General features: G+C 44.8%; 1 protein-coding gene across 3 annotated transcripts; it reads right to left on the bottom strand.

Annotated features, from left to right (window-relative positions):
- Nucleotides 1-271: 271 nt before the first annotated feature.
- On the bottom strand, nucleotides 272-13900 carry Rbak (RB-associated KRAB zinc finger). Of its 3 annotated transcripts, none has more exons than XM_006248868.4 (5): nucleotides 13635-13900; nucleotides 12468-12526; nucleotides 4366-4492; nucleotides 3944-4039; nucleotides 272-2960 (listed from the first exon to the last, which is right to left on the bottom strand). In XM_006248868.4, exons 2-5 carry the CDS (start codon nucleotides 12480-12482, stop codon nucleotides 1063-1065), a joined length of 2136 nt encoding a protein of 711 aa, XP_006248930.1. In that variant the 5' UTR covers nucleotides 12483-12526; nucleotides 13635-13900; the 3' UTR covers nucleotides 272-1062. The 3 variants fall into 3 exon arrangements, with proteins under 3 accessions (XP_006248930.1, XP_006248929.1, NP_001178593.1); XM_006248867.4 differs by having other exon boundaries at nucleotides 12468-12529; nucleotides 13635-13899; NM_001191664.1 differs by lacking the exon at nucleotides 13635-13900 and having other exon boundaries at nucleotides 275-2960; nucleotides 12468-12482.
- Between the last annotated feature and the right edge of the window lie 1928 nt (nucleotides 13901-15828).

Raw genomic sequence — 15828 nt, 5'->3', positions numbered from 1 at the left:
AAGTGTGTCGCTAGGGGGTAAACTTTGGGATTTCAAACACTCAAGTCAGGCCCAGTATCTCTCTCTCCCTGCTGCCTGTGGGTCCAGATGTGGAACTCTCAGCTTCCCCTCCGCATCATGTCTGCCTGCGTGCCACCATGATGCTCGCCACCATTACAGCGGGCTAGACCTCTGAACTAGAGTTCAGAGCAGAGTTCGATTAAATGTTTACCTTTCCAAGAATTTCCATGGCCATCGTGTCTCTTCACAGCAACAGAACACTAAGACAGCATAGTTTATCAAAATAGTATTTTAAAAAATTTTTTGCTCAATTCCAGTTGAAAATTTTTTACAAAACCGCTCTCCTGGCAAGCAGTGACCTAGAAAACTATGTACTTCCCGATCACATAGCATATCCCACCAATGGACCCACTGTAACAGGCGTTGCTAATCCTGGATACCAGGTTTCCACCAATCGTTCGAGGCGGAGATGGCAAACATTGCATAGAATGGCTGCTCGACTTCTAGAACAGCAGAGGTGCCGTGGTTTAGTCATCCTCGTGGCCAAGCGCTAGCTTTATAATTTCATTTCATAACTTTGCTCAGAGCTGACGGCTTCTTGCATCCTGTCTATAGACACCTGGTCTGACATCAGAAATATGGCTTTTAGCGTATGTGTCCAAGGTGAGTTATACTCATCGGCTGACAGTTCTCGGCAACGCTCCCTGATATGTAAATACAATTTAAATAAAAAATAAATATTAAATACTTTCGAAGTTTCACTCCTGTAAAAATTACCTAGTGTCCCATAAACGGTTTGCTTCTTGCCCAATCTTTACAGATTCTGCTCTGAAAATTCAGGTTAAAATGGATTTTGTTTTAGGACTTCACACTCTTTAAGAGCAGGGGTGCTCAACTCGTGAGTCACTGCAGTCCAGCTCAGTGCAGAATTTCTATAGCATGCAAAGGGCCCATATTCAGTTCCCAGCACCACATATATTAAAAGTTTGGGGGGGCACCCTTGACTACCTATTGGACTCCCAATGTTCACTATAACCATATGTCTTTTTAAAAATTGAGACGTCAGAGATTTTCTACATTAAGTACATTTATAGTCCCTCTTTTATGAATTCTCTGATGGCTATTGAAGGCTGATCTGTGGTGGAATTTTTTCCCACATTCGTTACATTCATAAGGCTTCTCTCCTGAATGAGTCCGGTAATGAACAGTGAGGTACGACTTCTGGGAGAAGACTTTTCCACACTCATTACATTCATAGGGCTTCTCTCCTGAATGGCTTCGGTAGTGGACGGTGAGGTTCGACATCCGAGAGAACACTTTGCCACACTTGCTACACTCGTACGGCTTCTCTCCTGAATGGATCCTGTGATGGATAGTGAGGTAGGACTTCTGCGAGAAGAACTTGCCACACTCGTAACACTCGTACGGCTTCTCGCCTGTGTGTACTCTCTGATGTCTGAAGAGGGATGAATTATGAGAGAAGGTTTTCCCACACTCGCTGCAGCCAAAGGGTTTCTCTTCTGAATGACCTCTGTAATGCACAGTGTAGCACGACAGGTCAGAGAACACCTTCCCGCATATGTTACACTCGTAAGTTTTCTCCCCTTCGGGAACGGGCTGGTGCCTGCTGAAGGCTGAGTTTTCAAGGAAGGTCTTCCCACACTCATTACACCCGTGGTGCTTCTCTCCTAGGCCATCAGCGTGATCAGGGAGATACTGCAGCCGGGACGGCTTCCCACACTCACCGCACTCCTGCACTCTCTCTTCTGCATGGGCCTTCCGGTGCCTGGTGAAGGCGGAGTTTAGATTGAAGGTTTTCCCACATTCTGTACACTCATAAGGTTTCTCTTCTAAATGGCTCCTATAGTGTATGGTGAGGTACGACACGCGAGAGAAGAACTTCCCACACTCACTACACTGATAGGGCTTCTCCCCCGTGTGTGTTCTCTGGTGCGTGATGAGGGTGGACTTCCGGTAGTAGGACTTACCACACTCGTTACACGTGTAGAGCTTCTCTCCTGTGTGTGTTCTCTGATGGTCATTGAGGGCAGACTTCCGGGAGAAGGATTTCCCGCATTCACTACACGGATAGGGCCTCTCCCCTGAATGATTCCTCTGGTGTAGAGTAAGGTGCGTCTTCTGGCAGAAGGTCTTCCCGCACTCGCTACATTCGTAGGGCTTCTCTCCTGAGTGAGTTCTCTGGTGCTGTGTGAGGTGTAACTTCTGACAGAAGGTCTTCCCACACTCATCGCACTTATAGGGCTTCTCCTCTAAGTGTGACCTCCGATGTACAGTGAGGGTCCCCTTTTGACTAAAGGACTTTCCACACACACCGCAAGCATACGGTTTCTCTCCTGTGTGCGCTCTCTGATGGATGATGAATTTGGACTTCTTACAGAAGGACTTCCCACACTGCGTACATTCGAAGGGCTTCATTTCCACTTGTGATCTGTGATACGTACTGAAGTCTGATATCTGGATGAAGTCTGGTCCAGAACCGTTCCATTCATAGGGCTTCTCCCCCATGTAAGCTCTCTCATGAGCCATGAAAACACTTTCCCTGTCTAAGGCTTCCAAGCACTCATAGTCAAAGGGTTTCTCCAAAATGGTGATTTTCTGCAGAATACTTTCGTCACGTTCAGAAGAGTTACCCTCACTTTGGTTAAGGTCCTCAGGGTTTTCTCTGTACCCTTTCCCACACTCAAAACACTTGTCGGGCTTCTCTACTGCATAGCTTCCATCACTGCAAATCAGTTCTGTAACAGATTCCAAAGTCTTCCCACAGGAGACACAGCTGTGAGCGCCTGAGCTGGGGGAAATGAGGGGTGGTTCTAGGGTGCAGGCTTCATCAAACTCGTCCCCCTTCTCCGCTCTCCAGCTGTGGAGATCATCACCGCACTGCAGATGTTTCTCGCCATTTTCCTGGATTCCTTCTCTGGGGTCATCAACTTTTTTGATTTCTGAAAAGGAGATTGAACAGATGTTGTCAACACGAGTATACAAGCTACAGAGGGGGTGGCACCCAGATGCTGGATTTGTGGACAATCTGTGAGTAAGTTATCATGAATGTGCAGGTCTCCTTTTCCTTTGATTTATAATCTATAATCTGTGTGTATGCATATGTGGGGGTGGGTAAGAAATGAAGAATCAATTTACAATGGAAACATGCGCCTTACATTACAAATATCATCTTTACAACTGTGACTGAGCAATGATGAGCAGAGGGCACGGTTACTGAAAGGGCACCGGACACAGACAGACGAAGCAGGAAGGAGGACTCGCAGCAAAGGGAAGCAGGGGACAGTCATTATTGGGCATATGAAAAGAAACGTTTAATGTGGCCCATGTCTGGGAGACAGACTGTCATTACTATCCCATGGTAATATATCACCACGCAGGAAGGCTGGCACTCTAGACGCTTGTGCATTTCCATCGATGGGTCTCCATCTCATGGGAGATTATTATACCTCAGACACTTCTGTAATCTTTGCTTTTGTTTTTGTTTGAAACAGTCTCTTTTTCTTTAGCCCAGGCTGGCCTTTCAGCAGTTTGCCTGCCTTACCTGGAGTTTTGGGACTACAGACCTCAGCTACCACACTCAGTGAAATCTTTGTCTTTCAACCTGGCACATTAGAAAACATTCTCAAAGTTTCAAGTTCCTCCCACTTAGAGTCCCGCACCAGGGCGTGGACATTTGCGACACAGAGCGAGTGCCCACTATGTTAGCCTTGAATCTCCTTGCCATGTCCTGACCTACATTCCCTAACCTGTCGTGTGTCCCCTCATAGTCTTTTCCTCAATTTTTTCTTAATTCTGAATACAAATGAACCTTCATGCTTCTGGATCTCGTTTGCTCTAAAGCATCAGGTTTTCAGAAGCTTCCCCTACAAAATTAGTTAATTTAAGAAGAAGTGCTTTTTAAAATTTTACTCTATTCACTCACCCAAATGCCTCTTAGCATGGCGGTCACCTTCCACTGTCCAGGGTTCTTCTCCCTGTTCCAACTTAATAATCACGTTTGGCTTGGTGACATCATACCCTGTTAACAAGAAAAGGAGGTTTGGACCAACTGTGGTATAGGAGAACCACTGTGGTATAGGAAACTGCACCATGAGTTACATTAAGGCTTTGCCTGTGTTTACCAAGTAAAAGCAGAGCCTTTTGTGTACAGGGCTGTAGCCTACCATGCAGGAGGCTCTGGGGTCAATCTCCAGTACTACAAAAGGGAGAAACGTAGGCTCATTCAATGGAGCAGTAAAGACATACCCGATGTCTACCCAAAAGGACTAAGAGTCTTAGCACTTGTTCCTTCAAACACAAAGACAAATCATTAAATTCAGTGTTTAGGAAGCAAGCGACCCTCACCCACGGAGACGAGGTTGCTGTAGGTCTCCAGCATCACATCCCGGTAGGTCGTCCTCTCCTCAGAGTCCAGCTGCTGCCACTCCTCCTGGGAGAAGGCCACAGCCACATCCTTGAATGACAGTGGGCCCTGCAATGACACGATCAGAATGAGGACATTTATAAAATGCACGGGGAGAACAAGTGTTTCTCAAGCTACTGGTACAGTTAACCATGAGTGCTGTGTACCTTATTTTATGTTACAGAGCCCGGGAGGAAAACAAACTATATTGCTGCAGGAAATCTCAACATCATATTGTAAACATGTCATCTTGGGAAACAAAACCAAAACTCTGACGTGACAGTTAACTGTCAACTTGACATAATCTAGACTCATCTGGGAAAAGGAGGTGCAATAGAATTGTCTAACCAGGTTGGCCTGTGGCACAGTGTTTCTTAAGTTATCTCAAGTGGGAAGACCCGCCCACTGTGGGCGGCATCATTCCCTGGACAGAGATCCTGCATTATTTAAGAGTGGAGAAAGCAAGCTGAGTGCTACTAAGCACTCATGAATTCAGTGCTCTTTGCTCTTCACATTAGCTGTAATGTGACCAACTGCTTAACATTTTTGCACCTGATATCCACAGAGTTATGGATCATAACCTGGGATCATGAGCTAAACAAACCCTTCTCCTTTAAGTTGCTTCTCTCAGGGGTTTTTAATCACAGCTACAGGAAATGAAACAGAGACACAACAGTGGAGTTCCCAGTTTTCAACTGGATTATGACTGTAAGATATGCAAAACAGCGTTTCTGCTCTCAGAGCCTGCGAGACCAAGGAGGAGACAGTCACACATATAACAGACATATGCATCCCATTATCCTGTCACCGCCTTTAGTCTCCTTTGCTGGCAGTCCTGAGTCCCTTCATAATGGAACCCTCCCAACTCAGCCCTGCTTCTCTTCTTCCCATTGTCCCGCTGTTTTTGCCCCGCTTTGGATTTTAAGAAATGGATTTTAGCAAATGTGTGGCACCAAATATGTGGGGCTCAGAGGAAAGCTCGGCAGGCAGTTCTCTCCTTCCACTGTGTGGGTTTAGGGGATCAAACTCAAGTTATCAGGTGTGGTGTCAAGAGGGCCTTTCCTCACTGAGTCATCTTGTCAGCCCAGATTTCAGCATTTGAAATGTCACTGCAAACATTTCTTTCTTACACCATTTTGTAACATTAAAAAAAAAAGACAACAGAATCAAAGCCAAAAGGTATTACCAGAATAAAATATACAAGGAAAGGTGGGGGCTAAGAAAAAGGATAAACAGGCAGGCACCAGGACGTAGAGGTCGGGCAGAAAGGTAGGTGGAAAGCCACCAAGAGGGCACTTTCCTATGGGCAGCTTTTGACAGTGAGGGCCAATTTTAAATTAGGAGTAAACACATGATTATCTTCCTGATTCAAAAACCGAAGTCCAGGGACTACCGTGATGGCTCAGTAAGTGCTCATTGCTCTTGCAGAGGACCTGAGTTCAGTTCCCAGCACCCTGTTTGGCAGCTCACAACTGCCTGGTAACTCCAGTTCTAGACTCTGGCTCCCTCTCCTGGCTTCTGTAAGCTTCTGCATGCACATGGTGCACATAAGCTTACACAGGCACACAAATATCAACATAAATAATAAATATATATTTTTAAAAAAGAAACAGAAGGGGGTTGGGGATTCAGTGGTAGAGCGCTTGCCTAGGAAGCGCAAGGCCCTGGGTTCGGTCCCCAGCTCCGAAAAAAAAAAAAAAAAAAAAAAGAAACAGAAGACCACATTTCATTCTTCTAAGCGCAGTGGAAGGGAGGTCCCAGCCATAGGAATTTCTCAGTGGTGTCTTTTAGGTACAGAGAAGAGTTGTGGACAAGAGAAACCACAACCTTGGGTCATACAACTTTATATAGAGGCTACTGGTCTGCAGTCAAAACAAACAGCAGACTCTCCAGCAGAGTCCTTGCAGAGTTCCCTCAGGGCCTCATGGCTACCAAGGAGCAACTGGTCACTGGAGAGTAAAGCACAGGACCCCCGGACAGCCATGTGATAAGATCATACACGCACTGTTCAAAGGGAAAATTTCTGTATGAAATAAATGACTATCTGTATGGGATTATCAGGAATATAGATCAAATTCAAATTCAACCAGGACATTCACTCAACTCTATCCACATTGGACGGCTTTTGTTTCCCTAAGTTGGGCAAAACTCACCACCTCTACAAAATGACTCAATGCCTATTTAATTAGGTGTTTATCTCTGTGATCAATAAGATGAGGCCCTGAATACTGGAGAGACAGGCCAAGGGCTACTCATTCTTACAGGGGATTATCTTGATGAAGTTACGTGGAGCAGGAAAGTCGGCCCACCGTGTGCGGCTCATTCCCTTGGCTTAGATCTTGGACTATACAAATACAAGGCGGGCCAAGCACTTGTTGCTTCCAGCTCTTTGACTGGGGATGTAATGTGACCAGCCACTTCAAGAGTCTGTTGCTGACTGCCTTGTGATGGAGCTAAAACAAACCTCTCTCTCTTAAACTGCTTTCATCGGAGGGTTTTTGTTGTTATGGTTTTTGTTTGTTTGTCTCTTTGTTTTTCTTTTTTTTTTCCGGAGCTGAGGACCGAACCCAGGGCCTTGTGCTTGCTAGGCAAGTGCTCTACCACTTAGCTAAATCCCCAACCCCTTCTTTGTTTTTCAATACAGGGTTTCTTTGTGTAACAGCATTGGCTGTCCTGGAACTCATTTGTAGATCAGGCTGGCCTTGAACTCACAGAAGTCTGCCTGCCTCTGCCTCCTAAATGTTGGGATTAAAGGCATGCACCTTTAAGGCATGACCAAATTTGGCAATTTGAATATTGTTTTTAAGATGTCACTATTGTATGAACGTTTTCCATGTAGTATGTATGTATGTATGTATGTATGTATGTATGTATGTAAGAATGTGCACATGTGCACAGTGCCTATGGCCAGAAGACAGTACCGGCTAACTGGGGTTACGGGTGGCTGTCAGTCACCATGTGGGTGCTGGGATCAACCCTGTACCCTCTGGAAAAGCAGTAAGTATTAACTGCTGAGTCATCTCTCTAGGCCATGCCTCGGCAGCAGGGAAGCCATTCGGCACTTCCAGCTTCTACAGCTGTCTCCTCACGCTCACGTATGACGGGAGCACATCCGAATTAGCTGCTAATGATCGATCTTTCTTTGCCTACAGTGGAGACACCAAATTCTATCTCCAGCATCCTAAAGAAGGAAAATTGTCCTCTAAATGTAAACAGAACATTAAGGATCATCAGCTAAAATATAGTATAAACAAAAAGACAAGCATCTGGGGTTGGGGGTTTAGCTCAGTTGGTAGAGCGCTTGCTTAGCAAGCGTAAGGCCCTGGGTTCGGTCCCCAGCTCCGAAAAAAAAAAAAAAAAAAAAAAAGACAAGCATCAAGACAAACACTCAACCTCAAAAAACTAAATTGATACATGACAGAGGACCGTGATTTCTGACATACGAATGGTGTTTTGCCTGCGTGTATGTCTGTGTATTAAATGCACGCCTAGTGCCCACAGAGTTCAGGTTTTAGGGTTCTATGTACAAGACTTTATGATTGCATGTATGAAACTCTATGATTCTATGCATGAGAGTCTATGATTGAATGTATGAAACTCTATATTCTATGTATGAGACTATGATTCTATGTATGACTCCATGATTCTATGGCTAAGAGTCTTCCCGTTGGATCTGCCAAAAGCAATGCTAAGCAAGATCAAGTACGTGTAATGTCCTCTAGATTAAGTGAGCACTCTGTCACTGTGCCATGGTTTTTTATTACATCTGGTGCTATACAGTGCACATGGCCTGTTATTTCAGAAGCCATTCTGGCATGGTTGGGCTAGAGAAATGGCTCAGTGGGTAAAAGCACTTGCCACACAGCCTGACAATCTGAGCTCTGTCCCCAGGATCCGTATGAAGGGAGAGAACTCACTCCCACAGGCTGTGCTCTGACCTTCATGTGCATATATGGTACATACTGGTCCCCACACATGCACACATGTAGGCACATCCAAGACAATTTTTTTTTTGGTTCTTTTTTTTTCGGAGCTGGGAACTGAACCCAGGGCCTTGCGCTTCCTAGGTAAGCGCTCTACCACTGAGCTAAATCCCCAGCCCAAGACAAATTTTTTAAAAAAACTGTTTAAAAACGGTACATGAGAGCAAACGGAACAAAAGATTTCTTTGTATAATTCTTTTGTTTCTCTGTAACTTTTCTATGAATCTGAAATTACTTCACAATAAAATGTTCAGTGTTCAAATGTTTAAGACATGTTTACGAAGATCTCAAGAACCAACTTAAAGCGATTACCTGGCCTCCAAACTCCAAAGGTTTAAATATCAAGGCCAATCACAAGATGTGCTGAGACACTGGAAACATTTTAAATCCGTAGACTCAGGACAGCAACGAATGAGAAACATGCTGCTCACGTGGTCGCTCTAAACTGTCTGTCGTCTTACAGAGCTGTGTGGCCCAGGGAGGGAGTCTACTCTCGCACAGTATTCTAGCTTGTACCGGAAGTAGAGATGGTACTTAGAGTGGCCTACCATTCCACCTTCCCTAAGGACTTTGTGACAAACGCCATCACTTCGTAGATGATAATCTCACAATGACAAACAGGAACATGTGTAACTACTGTGGTGCGGGTGTTGTCAATCTGATAGACCGCAGTCACCTGGGAGGTGGGCCTACTGGGCTGTCTCCATTACATGAGCTGAGTGGGAAAATCCAATGGCTGTGGGTGGCCCCATTCCCTGGCTGGGATCCTGGACTACTGACACAAAGGGAGCCTCTTTCCTCTATCTATTTCCTCTTCCCTTCCTGACTTCAGAAAATAGATAAAGTATCGGCTTCCTTAAATTAAGCTTCTGCTGCCTTTCCTGCCAGGATGGACTGTGTATTATGGAACTTCCAACATGCAAACAGAAAAGTAACTAAGACAACAGACTTGCTAAAAGAATGGACAGGCCAGGGACAGAGGTGCACATCTGTCATCAGCATCAAGGTCATTCTCAGGCTACAGTAGCATTCTGGAGGCCAGCCTAAGCTACACGAACTCCTGTCTCAACCCCTAAAATGAATGGACACGATCTAATTAATCTTTCTGTGAAAACCACCAATCTCACGGGGTGCGCAAGGGATTTCAAAAATTAAAGGTAAGACAGTAGGGACAGACTCCAAACTTTGAAACAACAAATAAATAGCCCAGTTTCTTAAAAAAAAAAAAAAGAAAGAAAGAAAGAAAGAAAAAGGAAGGAAGAAAGAAAGAAAGAGAGAAAGAAAAGAAGCAGAAAAAAATTCAAACCATAGGAGGCATACTAGGGGAACCAGCCAGGAGCCACCTAGGAGAAGCTGAAAGCTAGCAGGCGATCTTCCTAAGATTCAATCCACCACGGATTAAAATCTAAGATGGATTTCCTCCTTTAGGCAAGGCCGAGGAGAAATCCATTTTAGGATTCTTCCTATTACTATGCTTTCCCTGTTATTATTAAATATATATGTACAACAATCACTAGGTGTTAGTCCGCCCTTTTGAGCAGATTTCTGCAGGACAATGAAGACGTACTGTCTTGTGGTGATGCTATGTAGACAAACAGATGGCTTCTTAAGTCTTCGTGAAAATCCTGTAAGAATTCCTAAAATTATACTAGTAATTACTAAGCTCTTTTATAATAGGACCGCTACTAAGTCCTCTCTGACAATCAAGGCTGCAAAGAGAACCCTGCCGGTCTTCAAGCATCCCCAGTCAATTGCTTCTGAGACAGCCAGGGGGCATCTACAACCCAAGAGCACATGACAAGATGCTGTAAACCCATTAACCAGAGGTCATAAAAGGGGAGCTAAGGATTTACTACAGGTGCAAGGACAGAAGATAAAATACTGACCGGGTTTGTCTGTACAAAACTTCGATAATAACTCAGTCACCAAAGTTATGGTTTTTACCTCTCCAGGAACCTGTAGAACTGGTAATACACGATGACTGTTTAGCCAGCTAACTATTCTTAACGGATATGCGTGTAAACATCCTCTGTTGTAAACTTCTTGTTCAATGTATAATTTTAATTCATGTTTGAACTTCTAAGAACTTTTTTTTAAAAAAGGATACTTGGAAAAACCATGTGATCTATTCTCCTAGGAAAGGAAGAAAAGACTGGGAAAGATCACACTGGGGATACAACATTGGAAAGAAAGCACTGGGAGTAAGGCATCGGGAGCAGAGCATTGTTACAACAGAGCAGGAGGAGAGAGCAAGATTAGAAGGAGAATGAAGAGTGGAATAACTTAGAAACTATAAGGCAAATAAAGAGAGCAATATGCAGAATGCAGAGGGAAAGAGGCATGGGGCAGAACAGGTCCTTTCTTAACAACAAGGCAGGCTTAGTCTTACTGAAGAGAACAAAGCTTTTCTTACAGACAGGTTTAAACATGTAGCAATAAAATGGTAGAAGCTTTTTCTTTTTTCTTTTTTCTTTTTTTCGGAGCTGGGGACCGAACCCAGGGCCTTGCGCTTGCTAGGCAAGTGCTCTACCGCTGAGCTAAATCCCCAACCCCAGCTTTTTCTTTCTCTATGTAATAAAGACTGGAACTCATTTTTCATCCAGAATAAGTGAGTTCTTTCTGCACTGGTCATGTATGTATGTATGTATGTATGTATGTATGTATGTATGTATATGTGTGTGTGTGTAACTATGTAATTCTGAGACAGTATGTAAGCTGGGCCCAACTGGTTTAAATGGAGATTTATGAATATGTGTACATAAATCTGTATATGAATTTATGTGAGCTTAATCCATATTTGCTTGTGTAAAAGTTTTTCCTTCTGTGAGCATAATTCTCTTCTCCTGGTAGAAGTTTATTGCTCCGTGCACTCCCCCTAGCCTGACAAGCAAGAGACATCTGGATAAGAGGGAAAAGGATCTAGCAACTCATCCTTTACTAATCCCTGCTGTTCTACAATGAGGTGCTAAATGACAGAGACTGCAGTTTCTCACCCAAGAGGAACTCAAAAGGCAGGCCAGCTACAGAAGCAAAGGACTGAGATTTAAGATTTAAGATAGGCAAACGTTTTATTAGCAAACAGCAACTTTTAATATCTAGCCCCCACCGACGCTCTACCTGTCAGCTTCAAGACAGAACCAAGAAAGAACAACAGCCGGGGCATGGCCCCCCTGAAGGAAACATTATTAAAAGGTTGATCGAACTAGTAACTACTAACATGTGATCTACAATTCACTTCAGGGATTTAAAAAGTAAAGACAGAAATGTATCGCGATGGCTCATGACATTCTGGTCTCTGAAAAAATGTTATGCAACAAGTTCTCGGGGAGCTTGGGCCTCTGCTTACAGAACCAGCAAAGAGAATACAGGACTCAGATGTTGCTATTAGGATTATCCATATGTTATCCATATTCGTACCAACTTGAATAATGAAAGATTCTCCAAGTCCTAGGAAGTCTTTACTACCCATAAGGAACAAAAATGGCATCTCCCAGTAGCTGTTGCAGGTGATGTAATGGGATAGCAATTTTTTTAAAAGATATTTTTATTTATTTATTATGTATGTGAGTACACTGTCGTTGTCTTCAGACACACCAGAAGAGGGCATCAGATACCATTACAGATGGTTGTGAGCCACCACGTGGTTGCTGGAAATTGAACTCAGGACCTCTGGAAGAGCAGTCCGTGCTCTTAACCGCTGAGCCACCTCTCCAGCGCCACTCATTCTTTTTCTAACACTGCCAAGTAACTCCACTAGCCTAAAGTTATCAGACTGCCTACACAAGAGATCATGACAGCCTGCCACTCAGGTGTATTTTATATTACAGTCTCCTTTATATACTCCTTCCTCCACTACCATTCTACTTATTTATTTAATATTTATTTTATGTATGACTGCTCTGCTGCATGTTCACCTGCATGCCAGAAGAGGTCATCAGAGCCCTTTAGAGATGGTCCTGAACCACTCTACTACCACTCTCAAGAAGAGAGCTCCGGGCAAGTCTTCCAAAATACATCACAAAGGGGTCAGAAAAAAAAAATTACAAACTGGAAAAACTCACCTTTGATATGCTCATCTTTTGCTCCTCTTGGGAAACCGTAGACAACACTGACGACTGACCTGCTGGAGGAAAAGGTCACTCAAATCAGAGATGAACTGGTCTACACAGGGATATGCCTCTCACCTGGGAACCACCAAAATGAAATCACAGCCTACACACACACCATGAAGAGGTGAGAGGACGGAAGTCACAAACCTAACCACAACGGGTGGCAGGGGGGGCGGGGACAGTGCAGTTCTATGATGAACACTACACTGCTTCCTTTTTAATCCACGGGCATTTGATGTAAAGGTGCAAAAACGGTTACTTATTTTATTTCCTGTTCAAACTGTTGTAAAATATGTCAGTGAATTAAGATTCTGGGCTCTATATATCTGGGATCCATGTTCCATGAGGTGCCATACATGTAATCCCAACTCTCTGAAGGTTGAGACAGGAGGATCACCCACTACCAGAACAATATGAGTGACACAGGGAGTCCATGTCTCAAAAAATTAAAACACAAAAAGGGATATTGGTCCAGATGGGCAGACGTCCGACAAACAGTAATAAAGCGTTGTGTGTTTTCAAACTATCCAACCAAACTTGGTTACCGCTGCACATTTTTAAAAAGGACTAAGGGAGGGGTTGGGGATTTAGCTCAGTGGTAGAGCGCTTGCCTAGCAAGCGCGCAAGGCCCTGGGTTCGGTCCCCAGCTCCGGGAAAAAAAAAAAAAAAGATTAAAAAAAAAAAAAAGGACTAAGGGGAGAAACTGGAAAACAATGAGGCTCATTATCAACAAACCGGCGCACAACCTTGATCATGTCACACACCTTCGCAGACTCAGTCTTCCTCCACCAGCATTAGGAAAAGCAGACTTCGTGTGCTAGGCTATTAAGATGCCTCAAGGGCAGACTCAGGGGGACCCATAGACAGCAAGGGTGCTGATGGGCGCTGACTGACACCATGGGAATCTGGAGCCGCTGAGTTTCTCACTGCCTGCACAGCGTCCTCGGTACCGACCATGCAGCCTAAAGCTGTGCAGCTGCCCTACTGTCAGCCCGACCACCTCGACCCTCCCGGGCCCCGCATGCTAGGGACAACAGGGAGCCAGGGTGAACTGGCATGCCACAGCTGGGCCCAGTATCCCTCCTGCAGCCCTGAACGATCTGCGCCCTCCAGCCTCACCCAGCAGACGGCCCCGCCGCCACTGTCGTCCTCCGCGCCGAGCTCCCTCTAGGCCTCCCAGGCCAGCACAGCTGAGTCTGTTCGCTGCCGCCCCGGAAGCTCCGGTCTCGTTCCCGCAGGCTCGGCGACTCCAGCTTAGCGGGTGCAAAAGCTGTGGGAAGGAAGGTAGCCTCGACGACGGACCTGCAGGAGTCACAGCGGCGCAGTGGCCCTGCACACGCACAGGAACGCGCACGGACCGCGACGCGCATGTGCAGCATCTTTCCGGAAGTCTGAATTCCAAGGCTCTCTTTTCTCCCCAGGAGTTGCACAGAAACTCAATGTCCCAGAAGTCTTCGCGCGCCACTGCATCTAGGGATCCTGGCGCAAAAATCTACCTTCTCCGAGCAGTTTGGAGGCGGTCCTCTGAGAGCAATGGCTGCCTCCAACCCGGCTCTTACCTTCTTGTTTGTCTTCACTCCCTTTGAGCCTGGAGAAATAGCCTGGGACTCCTAAAATAAAAGAAGATCCTGTTAGAAGGAAAGGAAATTGCGTGTCATTCTCGATTAACCAAACTTCCTTGAAGTACTAGGCACAAGAAATAACCAGCTATGCTTTACAAAGAAGGAGAAGAAAACACAAATGGTGGGTTTCTAGATTTCATGTCTAATGCACAGAAACTCTACAAAACAGAACCAGAAAGAACATATAGAAAGAAGAAAGCAGCTATCTGTAATGTGACCTTGAAAGGTGATATTTGGGGCCAGGCAACAATGACAATTTTTTTTTAACTTGCATTTATTTAATACATGTGGGTACACTGTCGCTGTCTTCAGACACACCAGAAGAGGGCATCAGATCTCATTACAAATGGTTGTGAGCCACCATGTGGTTGCTGGGATTTGAACTCAGGACCTCTGGCAGAGCAGTCAGTGCTCTTAACCACTGAGCCATCTCTCAAGCCCAACAATGACAATTTTTAAAGATAGTAGAATATAATATAACACAAAAGTGTTCTTGTCCTATCGGTTTCCAAAGCTGATGGAAACCGAACAAAAGCTGCAGATGCAAAAAAAGGAAGGAAGAGAAAACACAAATGGTGGGTTTCTAGATCACGTGTGTAATGAACAGAGATTAAAAACAGAACCAGAAAGAACACACAGAAAGAAGAAAATAGCTCTCTGCAATGTGACCTCGAAAGGTGATATTTGGGGCCAGGCAACAATGACAATTTTTGCCACTTTTTTTTTTTTTTTTTGGTTCTTTTTTTCAGAGCTGGGGACCGAACCCAGGGCCTTGCGCTTCCTAGGCAAGCGCTCTACCACTGAGCTAAATCCCCAACCAACAATGACAATTTTTAAAGATAGTACAATATAATGAACTTCAATATAATGAACTACAGTATAATCAACTTCTTACAGAAATAATGCAACAGTGTTCTTGTTCTAATTCTTCATAAAGACATTGACATCAAAATTAATAACAAAGTCTGTCAACAGAAAAAGTTCTCTGCATTGGTGCAGAGAGTAAGTAACATTTTTATCCCAGAAGAAACACCAAGCACCTTCAAGTGCCAACCTTGGGTAAACTATTGAGCAAGCAGCAGGAGACAGGAGCGTCACTAATTCCCCTCAGATGCTGCTGGGCACAAATGGTCTCAGGAGAAAGGGTGAGGACACCTTGGAAGGACTGCACTGCAAGCCTGGCTGCACCTTCTCCCAGGTCTGTCCTCACCTCACCTGCCCATCTGAGCTGGCTCTTATCTCATGAAGGAAAATCTCCCCCATCCCTGTGACAAACACCGAGTTAAATGTCTGAGTGAGGGGCCTGGGCTAAACTCCCCAGTGACAGGGAGGTAGGAAGACTCTTTTCTCAAGGTTCACATTCCACAGGGGGGACAAAGGTCTTTCAGAAAAGGAATTCTTGCTTGCAATGAGGACATTTCAAGCTCATTTAATTCCTGTGTTAAGAAAAGACTTCGGTTTGTACAAACAGACAGAACAAGGGCCACCATCAGCAGGCTGAGATCCTTCTGCTCTGCTCAGATAGGAGATGCTCAATCTGTGTGGACCATCCCAGGCTACTGGCTGCAACAGCAGGCCTAGAAGCTTTCAGCTCCAAGTCCTGTCCTGGGGGTCTATTGCTTCAGGCTTTAGAAAGTAGACCCTTAGTGTCCTGGCCTTTAACCCACTAGTGGCTCTGGCACATAGCAGCT

This window comes from Rattus norvegicus, chromosome 12 (genome assembly GCF_036323735.1).
Source record: "Rattus norvegicus strain BN/NHsdMcwi chromosome 12, GRCr8, whole genome shotgun sequence".
NCBI classification, from domain to species: Eukaryota; Metazoa; Chordata; class Mammalia; order Rodentia; family Muridae; genus Rattus; species Rattus norvegicus.
This window is presented reverse-complemented; position numbering and strand designations above follow the sequence as displayed.